We start from the raw sequence: 12,402 nt of genomic DNA on the forward strand, positions 1-12,402 counted from the left end.
TGCCCATTCTGCTGCAGGGTGGCAATGAATAGCCTTGGAAATTCCTAATGCTTCTTAGCAAGGTGTGAAATTGTGTAAAAGCTGGAGTAGTTCTGGTATGATACCTCACACCTGCTTACAAAAAAATAAAATTCAAATTGGCATTTAATATAATTTATTTAATTTAAAATATAATTACATAATGAATACCAAATCGATAAAGCCATTTAACATTTTATATACAAAATATTCGTATAATCTCTTCATGACTAGGAAGGTACAATAAGTTTAGCCAATTGTTAATTGTACGTTGGCGAAAGCTTCGAATTTATAATTATCCAATATCACAAACATTTCCTTTACATACTATGATATTTTATTTAATAGCTGTTATATTAAATATGAGTGTTATATTAAAAATCTAAAAAAAAAACTGTTTATGACATTGGGTAGTTGAGCATTATTTACAGTTACATTTAAAAGCAACTTCGGATTTGTTCGCAATTTATAAAGCCGCACTTTTATAAAGAAATAATATAATTAAACGAAAATGATATTATTATATTTTTTAATTATCATTTATGAACATGACTGTTATTTTTATATATTTTTTTAAGTTTATATATTTACTTACATCCTAAATAATGGTTAAAAATAAATTAATCCTACAATTAAGTACTGATTGAATTCCAATTCGTACATGCCTCAAGACTTTATCACCTAAAGTCTATACAAGTACCTACTCAAAATCCCCGCGCTTTAAGCGAATCAATTAAATTGATCGATGTTTACTTTGATGAGATGATAACTACTATTTTTGTTGACGTTACAAAATGTTTTGTCCCCTAATTAATTAGATATGTAGACACTGGACATTCTGACATGAGTAAAGTCAACAAAATTAATTAAATCGAATTTGAACATCTTTGTGAATATTCCCATTCGGGTTATAGACCGATTGTCAGACTATAATATTCATTGTAGTGAGGGATATGTTAGTAAATACTAAGATCTAATTTAGTATGAAGATCGGCCTGAGTTGTCATCATAGTGTTGTGTGCCGGGGGGCGCGCGGTATCCGGGGTAGTTGTGGTTGAGAGCATGCTGCGCGAAGAAGCTTGAATAGTCCTTCTTAACCTGTAAATAGAGTACAGAATAGGTATATCACAAAAATTGGTCTCATACTTACGTGCTTTTCGCTATTTTTATGGACCTAAAGTCTCTAAGACTTCGAAATTAATTATGGAATCGGTGATTGCAATGATTGAAAAATCAATTTAATGGGGTATTAAATAATGGTGCTCGCTAATAAAATACTAAACATCGACATACGTTCACATAGATCATAGACTCTTGCTAAAACGTTATATATTTTTTTTTAATGTTGGAAGTAATTCAGATTTTCTAGAAACCATGCACTTTCGATTCTAAACCTCTACATTGCAAAGCTTTGCAGAAATTGAGGAAAATGAATGTCTTGGTTTAAAAGAATGATCTTAGTCTATTACATGAATGGTCGGTGAAATAGGTGTACGACTCCGTGATCTCAATAATTGTGGCCTATATGATTTGAGTAGTGGGTAGGTATATTTACCAACCTATTGAAGGAGTTGGTATATTTATGATACCTAAATGATGAATTAAATGTCATCCTCCGAGCCTTTTTCCAAACTTAGTTGGGGGTCGGCTTCCAGTCTAACCGGATGTAGCTGAGTACCAGTGCTTTACAAGAAGCGACTGCCCTATCTGACCCCCTCCAACCCAATACCAATACCCCTTGGTTAGACTGGTGTCAGACTTACTGGCTTTTGACTACCCGTAACGACTGCCAAGGATGTTCAATGACAGCCTGGATAGGTCCCGGCTGTCATTGAACTATAGGTAGTTTAACGTGCCATCCGAAACACAGTCATAGGTGTCTAAGGCCGCGAACGCACAGGCAGGTGGCTTGCTTAGCGCCTAGTGCCTAGCGGCTTTCATCCTGGCTATTCGACGAGCTAGGCGCTAAGCGCGCAGTGCAGCCGGTCGCGTTCATTTTAGAACGTTCGTTTTACTGGGCTACTGGCTAGGTGACGCGCTAGACACTAGGCGCTAAGCAAGCCACCTGCCTGTGCGTTCGCGGCCTAAGATATACTTAGAAAGTACATACAAACGTAAAAAAGTTGCACTGTTAATTGCCTGACCTGCAATCGAACCCACACCCTCATACTCGAGAGGTTGGTTCTCTGCCCACTGGGCCACCACGACTTTTTAAAGGCATAAAATGTAACCCACCTTAAAATCGCTTGCATTAACAGATGATTGATCGTCGGCTAATGTTGTAACATGTTCCTCAAGTGTCAGCAAATTACTTTGGAACTTATATTTGATTTATTAATCTTCGTAAACAGCCAGGAAAACAGGTGAACAATAGACCGAGTAATTATTTGCTAATATCTCATAAATTAACACTTGTGTAGTATCGGTCTTCATGTAAGAGTCGTACACCTAAATAAAGATATTGCAAAGCCTACTACAGTGACTATACTACGCGAGTGAGGTGCTCGCGACTATAAAAGAACTAGGTTTGCCCTTCACCAAGTGCCGAGATCTGTTAATGGAAAGTTTGTCCAAACATATAGTAGCACTATGACCCAAACTGCACTTACACCTTCGGTAATAAAGTCCGGCTATGTACGGACTGGGAACGCCTACACCTCGTTCATTGCAACTAATTCTGCAAGCGAATATTGGCGCAGCTAAAACAGACAACGGTTTTGTTCAACACTGTAGGTACGTCATTCTATCAATTCTCTAAGTTACGTTTTTCTCCTGAAACTTTTCTTAACAACTGATGTTCTTTTTAATGTAGTTAACGTTAGAGAATTAACTCCGTGGTGTGAGTGGAAGTCCCAAACTAATTCCCTTTTGGGAGATTTCTAATTATATCTGTAGTAGAGGTGTTCTGTATTTTATACTGTGTCGTTAAGATTTCACTTTATAAACTAGAAGTTATGGAAAAACTACTTAATAGATTTTATGATAGGCGTTGTAATATTTGAGATGTGATATATTTACAAAGTGTGTTAGGTCAAAAGTCAAATATTTACATCATAATTATTAGCTAACGGTTATAAACTTTATTTTCTGTTCTGTGGTTGTGAAAGAAAATAAGTACTCAGAAAATTGCATGAAATAGTTAAAACTTAGGTAGACAGATCTATATACAGCATGCGGGCTTGTTAGGTTTGAGGAGGTGTTTTTTTATATAATTGCTTGATTTTTACCCGAGTAATCAATCTTAGTTTTATTGTATTTCGATAAGACTTATGTTTTTTACTGATAATAATTTACCGTATTATGTTAATAAAACAGAGATCATGATTACCTTGCGCGGTCTGCAGGCAGGGCCCCTGGCCAACTGCCTTCTGGCTTCGTTCTCAGCGGCAACCGCCTCCTTCACCGACTGCGGTGGCCACTTCTGGTCCCCACGCATGTTGACGCCTCCTGTACAATCGTAAGCCCCTTCATTAATATTCACAACGTTCATCTATTTATATCGGAGCCTTAAAATATTTACTTTTATCAATGTTTCTTCAAAATAACTCATGACATGCTTCTAAAACATTCGTTGGTATGGAAAATTTGCCAAAATTCCGGCGACAGCAAACATATTCTTAATGGCAGTGTTGTCATTGAGATTACAATTCACAACTGCTGCTGTCGATCCTCTTGGCATAATCCTTAAGTCACCTTTTGTTGTTATTTTATTTATAATCTAAAATGCGGAATAGATTTGGCTTCAGTTAGGAGTCGGTGCACTGATTAGTTCACGACACCCCTAGAGTATTTGTGCCGAGCCGTCGACACATTTAGGGTTAGTTAGGCATCCATCAGTTTGAGTCTGTTAGTGTTTAGCTTAGCTTTTAGACTACGACTGGAGCGACAGAGGATTACAGAGGTTCCGCTTGTCTCCTCGGAAACGGCAATTAATTGCAAGTCTATTAGCAGCTCTACGTCTCATCACGGTTCTTAATATCTTACTAATAGCACATCAGTAGGTACTTCTGTTTGTTTAAAATAAAGTTTCTTATTAAGGGGCAATTTGTAAAATCTTTTCGAAGATTTTTTTACAATTTGACCTAGAACCTGCTGAGTGCCTCTTCTTTTTGGAAATATTGTTCTTTTTTTGGCAACCCTAAATCCCAGCTTGCGACGTTTTCACTTTGTCTTGTGGGATTGGCACCGCATAGCGCACCTGCCGTGTTTCTAGTTTTGCTAAGGACGTATTGACATTTTGTCACTCAACATCATGATGATTTAAGATCTTATTTTTTTTAAAAATTTAAGATGCTTAGACTAAATAAAATATTTTATTTCAGACTAGGTAAGTACTTTTAGTTTTCCATTAGATAGGTAGTAATGTATAGAGTGACAAATGCCATTGACGCATTAAAGCAACGTGTGACAATCTTTAGTCTAATAAACGAGACAATATGAGCAATAATTGAGTAAATAGTAAAAGTCTTAACGCGTCGTAAGTCTCTTTTCTAAAGCGACATCGCATAAAAAAGCGATTCTATAAACAATACACGTGGAACTCAGCATATTATGTTTGCGAAGGCGTCTTCAAAGTACCCAGTTTCTTTATGTTCGTTAATATTGCCATTGAAAGAAATGAAATGCCATCCCAGTTCTCAAAAATCTGGTACACGATTTATTTGAATGCATGTTCAAACGAGGTAGACTCTCAGAAATAAATGCGATTCAGGTTATAGATTCCTGTAAGTAGGTAGGTACATAATACCTTAATATCCGCCTCTTTCTTTTGCTAAGTTCCATTTCATATTAAGATATCTAAAGGACTCTAAAAATAATTTTAAGTGAGAGGACCAACCTTGAAATGAAGCTGTGGCGGGTTGACTAGGGAAAACCGGTGGAGGTTTCTGGTGCACAGGCTGTTGCTGACGAAGGGTGATCGTCGCTGGTGGGGGCTCGAACTGCTTCTGTGGGGCCTGGTACGAGGGCTCCGAGTACGATGGCGAGTACTGCGGCTGTGGCGAGTACTGCTGAGGCGACAGCTGCTGCTGTGACGGGTACCCCGGCTGCGAGCCTTGGATCTGCACACAGGAACACTGATAAAGCATATAACCAAAAATTAAATGTAATTGTTAATCAGATACAGCGCAGATTATCACAATTGTGTTCCACTACATGTTTACAAGTGAGTAGGAAACTAAAATAATAACACTGCGTCACCACCTTGCAATCAATTCTTGCTTAATAACTGATTGAACTTATAACATCAGTTTGCAAAGTGGCGACGTTTGTACAAAGATCACTCTAAATTAATTGTAGATTCCATTCCAGAAGTATCCAACAAAAAAGGCATAGCATTCGTTATGAAATAGCGATCTGCATGTACATACTTACCAAGATAAAATTAGTAAATGAAAACGTGCAAGTCAGTAATGAAACTAAATTCTATTCGACGACGTTGACGTTGCAACTTCATTGGTTCCTGGTACCTGAGGGGAAAGAGGGGCTGGTACTGGTGCCCAGCGGCTTTGTCCCGGGCGATAGGGCTGCGGCGCGACGCCTGGTGATGGTGGGCCTGGCCGGTAGGACGCGGTAACACCGGGACCGACAGGGATCAGCTTACTCAGCCCTGTGGCCTCCTGTCGCCGGCCTTCACAATACGAAGGATCCGACTCGGGGGCTTGGTACTGAGGCTGCGGGGACTGGGGTTGCTGGTGGTACTGGGGTTGTGGTTGGTACTGGGGTTGTTGTTGGTATTGCGGCTGTTGTTGGTATTGCGGCTGTGGCTGGTATTGGGGTTGTTGCTGGTACTGGGGCTGTTGCTGGTATTGGGGTTGTTGTTTGTATTGGGGCTGTTGTTGTTGGGATTGGTATTGGGGCTGGGGGGAGGCTGGGGATTGCTGCGCGTTGTTGTAGTACGCAGGAGTCTGTTGCTGTTGGGATTTATAATGTAGCGTATAATACATATCGTAATACTTGTAATAGCTTCGTTTTGCATGCAATTATTGTTGCTTCGCCACCGTAAAGCGTTTGCTATGTGCAGCTGTGATGTCATTTGCATCTAAACCAATCCCGTATGTACATACATAATGTATTTGTGTTTCGATCTGAAAGGTGGTAATTATAATGAACTGTTACTTAATTACCTGTTGTGGTTGATGATATCCGTTCGTTTCGGGCACTGGTGGCCACACTACTTTCTTCTGGCCTGCAACAATGTAATATCCTCGTAAAACAGTGTGTTACATAAAATTGGTTTGGGTATCGTGCCAGGCAGAACTTTCAATTTTTGTGACATGCGTTAAAAATACTTGTTTCTCGAAATGTTCGTAATCAAGACGTACAATCTCAATCGTCGGGCGATATGATCTTGAGACCACGAGACTCGCGGTCTTCAACACTATGAAATGCTTATTATGACACATCTCTCTTTAAATTAGCGCGACCCACCAAGCAGTTGGAAGTACGCCAGACCATCGAAAAAACAGATTTCGAGGATATAAGTTCGTTTTATTGTGGGCGAACACAGATTTATGATTCAACCTGGGTATTCCGGGAGCTTACAATTTGTTCCAGCCAGTAATGACTGACAGGAATGCCAGAACACTAGATGAATGACATGTTAGCACTATCTAAATAAATGTATCTGTTTGAGTTTTATGTCTGAAAAATGCGTAGGAATACTGGAGTTACGATAAACAGATGCTGTAAGCCTGCAACAGAAATTCTTCAGAACGAAATAAACTGGAACTCGGCCTTGCATTTCTACGTGCATAATAAAATCTAATTAAATGAGGTAACGACAGCATACGACTGTTATTGATGTAACAAATGTACTGTGTACAATGTCAACAAGGTTATGAGATAATTTCAGTGTTGAGAATTTGAACAATAATAATATGCTTGTTATTTTGGTAAATAGATACGAGTACCTACATTGTAATATTCTAGGATGCAAAATCAATAATGCAAATTGACTTATCGATTGATCGCTCTGGGTATTCTTAGAGGCTTGCGGAAGTAACGTACTTATGCAGCAAGAAAAGTAAAAACCAAAACCTTTATGAAACTATTTTAATAGTTAACGCAAACTTTTTGATAGCTGCTATATACTCCAAACACGACAGAGCGAATTAAAAATGAAAATAAAACACATAAAACATTTTTCTATAAAAGCCTGACTTAATCAGGCTTCTATACCAAACATTTTATAAACCTACTAGGTCCACCGTGGTTATACGTTTCTGTCCGAGAAAGTCATTGGTTCTTGCATTACCTAACATTGTTTGCAAGTTCGACCCGCGATATGTAGGGAACCTATTGAGTTTCAATTTACTCTGTATTAAGGAAACCTCCCTAACTATGTTCAACTGTCCAGAACTAAGTTACTTAGCTGAAGTTTCGGCAAAATAAACCTGTTTATCCTTTAATATGTGAAGTCCTTTACTTACTTAGTTGGCAAATAATGTCACAGTTGCACTCAAAGGCTAAGCAAACATAATTAAATAAGATAATAAATAAATAATGCAATTCAGTCAAGTTTGAAAGCTTTGTTCAACTGTAATCCGGATCTGGCAGGAGTGCACTCTCAATGTGTAAAAAAATAATGATAAACTAAAAGCTGTCAGGCCAAACGAGTTAGATAAAAATGATTAATAAATCAGGAACTCACGATTAAATTAATCAATTTGGGAAGTAGGTACGTGAGACGCGGCAGCCGGCCGGCCGGAGAGCACTACGTTTGACTACTCGACTAGCCAGCAGGTGCGACGAGCGCAAATATCTACCGCATATTATATTTTGAGAACGCACATTTTTAGGACACTCATTCGCTAACTCCCTCACGCCCGATGATACCCACACCTGAAAAATGGACACACCTACTAAAATCTATGACCTTAGACTTCAAGCACCCTAAACGTGCCTAATAATAATTTATAGCAGTTGGAATAGAAGCATAAAACCATTTACATTAGCTACGTACACTCCACAATGAGATCGTAAATTCTAACAAAACGGCAAGACGGAAAATATATTTCACCTGTTGCGAAACTTGCATACCAACACAAGTGATGAAGGTGCATCATATATTAAAATAACAGCCATATTCCTAGAATATAATACGAGGGAAATTGGTACCTAAGCAATTAGTGCAGTAATCTGATCCATTTGGGATTATGGGACGCAATTGCAATTACTTCATCCATTGGTCCATGAGTCGTACATAAATTACAAACGGTCCACATAACCGATAGTCGCCGACGGCCACTTGCAAGTTATTAACTTGTTTGAACGATTTAGTGAACTTCAACGTCACTTGACCAGTTTGATGGGCAGGACGAAGAAATAAATAACGATTAGAAATCAGAGCCTCGGTCGCAAGATGATGTACCTAATTAGGCTGAGTTAGGTACGTGCCTCGGCAGGAAAATTTGTACTCCCATTATAGACGTTATTAACAATTTTAAAGAAAACCAATAAACGATCAAGCAAACATATTTACCTAATAAACAGTCTTTAAAATTCTGTATAATAATTTCTATATCGAAGGCAACTGTAAAGTTATTGGCGAACATATTGCCAATAACTAGGAGAGTGAACGAAAAATCTTGCTCTCAAGAATAGTGCACACCTGGAGAAAACGTGTGAACTATGATACTTATGTCGTTTGCATATTCAACACCTGCTGTAAAATTAGATTCTGATTCATGAGCCTACTGAGAGGAACACAAGTAGAAATAGTCTGCGTGACGTCAAACAACGTTTTTATAGATTTTAATCCAGTATCAATGTCTAGATTTCATAGAAATACGAATAAATCGCTTTCTTGTAAAATGGGTTTGTGATGCTAGATTATGTATTTTTAGGATGCACGGTATTCTTGGAAACCACAGAGATAAATTCACAATTGAGATCAATAACTTATTCCCTAGTAAGTACAAGAATTTTCATCGGCTATAGGAGTACAATTATAATAATTACGCGTGGACTTCGTTAAGCACTTTTTACTTCTCCGTTCCTATCATACCGACAGGTGTCTAGGCACTGTTGGTTTCTTTGGAAACATACTTCTTCTTACAGCTATTTTTATCTTCAATAGATATCGACACAGAATAGGACTGTGAGTAGAAATGAACTTTGTAATCGTCCCTCATATACTTAACTATTTTGCGAAAATTAAAAAGGTACCAAAAACACTTCGTACCTAGGTATTATTTTCGTAATCAAACATCTGAAACATTCATGTTTAACTTCACGGATATAAATTAGGTTTATATTCACTAGAATCTTCCTACGTTTATTTTCGTTAGCGAAATGGTTAAGCTAAACATTCCGATTTCAGGCACTTCAACAACTTTAGCACTTTAACAAATTAATAATAACGAGCACTTTACCAAGGAACACTGTTTCAGCCATATTTTCGGTTTGTATTCTTCCGTTGTCGACTGTGTACTACTAGAAGAAATAGCAGGTAAAAGCACATTATGCGAAGCTTCCAATCCTTGCCAAATGCTTTCCACTAATGAACATTTAGTGGGCGATTTTTTGACAATACCGAGACGAACAAAATAACGGATGTGATTGAACGTTAGGACGTTACTCTCATCCTCAATGTTTCATTCATTAAATCGAGATCAATGAATCATCTGGTGTCGTCTAAGCTTCATATAACGTCTGGTAGCTGAGGGGTTTCCTGTTGAACCAGTTAGTTGTCTGTGTAATATTAGCAAGTGTAGCGGCTTCTTTGTGCGTGAGTTTAACTCTACTAAGGCATACGTCCTCAATGCAATATGAAGCAGCATTTATTAATCACATAAACGAAATGTATGGAATTTTTGATACATAAAGTTAAAACCACGATCTACATTTGTCTACTATTTGTAGGTAATAAAAATTGTGACGCCTAGAAATTAAAACCAATGGCTTTGATTGACCGATGACGGATTGATGAGATCTGACTGATGTTACGAGTTTATTTACAGAGCTTGCACAGTCAAAGCTGCATCTATTCTACCAGGCTGTGCTGGTACCTTTAGTAGCCTTCATAAAGTCTGAATAAATATTCCCTGTGGCGTTGAGCTGGCCATCCCAGCTGCGAGCTGATCGCATCCTCGTGTTATCCGGAGGCCAGTACCGGTCAAAGGGATGGCGCATGTATACCATGTTCCGCTTGATCGCCAGCACTTGGGTGGGGTCTAACTCTGATAAAGCAGGGAAACTATTAGTTGATTAATAAGCTTACCGTTCTCGTTGAGGGGTTTGAGTGTGTGAAATGTGAAGATACCTCATCAAACGTGTGTTTTAAAGTGAGATTGAAGGTGGTATTTATCAATTTCAGTGCGCGATACGAAACGGGATCATTCGATAGTTGTGTCTAATTGTTGTGTGTGACTAACAAATTAAATATTAAACCTTTCTGCAAGTTGAACAGAAATGCAGAAACTATTCAAGAAAGTAGGGAAAAGGATCAGGTGTGGCTAAGAGAGCTTACCTAATAGATTATATTATTATACTCGAGCCAGCTAGGTGAAGGATCTTGAAGGACGAGTGAAATGTTCCAATAAATTTATTTCACCTCGCCATTTCTAGACGCTTACTAAGAAGAACATACAATTTATTTTGTTCTACAGTAGGTACTAATTGAACTTACAAAAATTGCATCATTCAGTTTGATATCTAGTACTTACTACATTAAATATGTATAGGCAGTAATACAACATGAGTTAATTAAAAAAAAAATCGAGTTCCCAAATTAATCAGTGTATTTTGTAGGTATGAGTTAAGAAGGTTATGTATAAAAATAATTTACTAAGTTACTCACTGGGGCGTCCCCTGCCACGGTTGCGTTCTTCTTCCTCGAGCATCCGCAGAACGGCAGAGTTGGCCAAGTTCGCGGGCTTGTCTGTGGTCGGGTCACTGAAGTCAATCCTGTCACAAAAGAAAAACAAAGATTAAATATGGAATTATTGTACAATAAATAAAAAAAACTTTTAAGAGTACCTATTCTAGAAATTATTTATATTAATTATTTATATTATTCTAGAAAATAATATTGATTAAGAACAAATCCCCTTTAGTTTCGTCAATTTTAATTAATAAATATACTTGGTACACCCCTTTAAATGCCTATGTTCATAATTACACGTTACCCGAACAATACGAACGCGACCGATCATTCCGATTCAAACATGTTATCAGGTACCTATCAATCATAATGCTCTAACTATTAATTATTTGATTTCTCAATTGCTTTGTGATTGATTATAATTGTCCCCTATTAGTACATGTTAGCTAATTGGGCAGAAAGATGGACTGCGATTTTCAAGTAGCTAATGGTTGGTTTTAGTGCCAGAACACTAGTCTTGAACAAATTATACGCGTCGGTAATAATTACTTCAGTTTGTTATCACGCGATTTTGTTTACGAGTGTCTTTGACAAATGTTTTGAACATCTGCAATTCCTTTTTAGCATACCGAGAGTAGTTTTACCTTCTAACCAATAATACAGATTTGTAAAAAAATAATATCTGACTTTGTCCAGACAATTCGTTGACACCACGAACGTATGTCAACCAACCTGTAAATATTTGTGTCATATTTTACGACATCTCGTTTCAAATTAGATTTGACAAGCGCTATTTTTTATTTCAGTTTCCGAGAATATGTTGGCAGGGATAATATATAATGCGTAAATATATTTATTATAATGACAAAATATACAATGTTTGAACGTCATAGAAAGCTGTTTAGTTTTACAACACGTGTAATTTATTTTAAAAAATATCGACACCCTCGACACTGGATTCGAATTTATGTTCAAGGAATGGACCTCTAGAGCTCTATATTCATATTTTCCTTTTATTGGTGAAAAGGTAGTTCCTGCTTCATTTGAATTTTCGTAGCGACAAAGCTTAGTAAAATCTAATGAACCGTCGGTATTCGATAGCTATTACGAACTTAATTCCTTATTGTTTTTCCCTCAATCAATTTGTGAGGGAAATAAACAGTTAATATTCATAATAATCTATACATATAATAAATCTGTAGAAAAGTAATTTTTGTACATTGAAGAAATTGACAAAAAAAATAGCCAGCATGTTAAAGGATAACTAACAGAACCCATTTCCATCATTTTTGTTATTTTTGTCTGTTTGTCTGTTTATCTGTTTGTTTGTTCGGGATTCACGTAAAATCTACGAATTAAATGCAGACAATGCTTATATACAAAAATTATACGTAACTTGGGGTATTACTTAGTTTTTGTTTCATCGAAATCGATTCACTCTATCGAAAGATATGATTAATTTTGTGAATTCAAGATATAAAATATTACGACACGCAATCTATTTGTCAAAACTGTACATTTGAATGTTGTACTTATATTAGTTGATCGGCATATTATTA

At 37.2% G+C, this 12,402-nt stretch overlaps 1 protein-coding gene across 6 annotated transcripts in view; it reads right to left on the reverse strand.

The window, feature by feature from the left end:
- Positions 1–137: 137 nt before the first annotated feature.
- The window catches only part of LOC124632164 (altered inheritance of mitochondria protein 3), a 35,676-nt gene continuing 23,411 nt past the window's right edge, over positions 138–12,402 (reverse strand). For 2 of the 6 annotated variants that reach the window (XM_047166864.1, XM_047166866.1), the window contains 7 exons: positions 10,820–10,926; positions 10,029–10,199; positions 6,144–6,205; positions 5,487–5,930; positions 4,856–5,078; positions 3,347–3,465; positions 138–1,116 (listed from right to left, as the gene is read on the reverse strand). In XM_047166864.1, the coding sequence (XP_047022820.1) occupies positions 997–1,116; positions 3,347–3,465; positions 4,856–5,078; positions 5,487–5,930; positions 6,144–6,205; positions 10,029–10,199; positions 10,820–10,926 (1,246 nt within the window). In that variant the 3' untranslated portion in view covers positions 138–996. Of the gene's footprint in view, positions 1,117–2,627; positions 2,718–3,346; positions 3,466–4,855; positions 5,079–5,486; positions 5,931–6,143; positions 6,206–10,028; positions 10,200–10,819; positions 10,927–12,402 lie in introns of all 6 variants that reach the window. The other 4 variants (XM_047166867.1, XM_047166870.1, XM_047166865.1 and 1 more) reach the window with 3 other exon arrangements.

The sequence above is a fragment of the Helicoverpa zea genome, chromosome 7, assembly GCF_022581195.2.
Source record: "Helicoverpa zea isolate HzStark_Cry1AcR chromosome 7, ilHelZeax1.1, whole genome shotgun sequence".
Classification (NCBI taxonomy): Eukaryota; Metazoa; Arthropoda; class Insecta; order Lepidoptera; family Noctuidae; genus Helicoverpa; species Helicoverpa zea.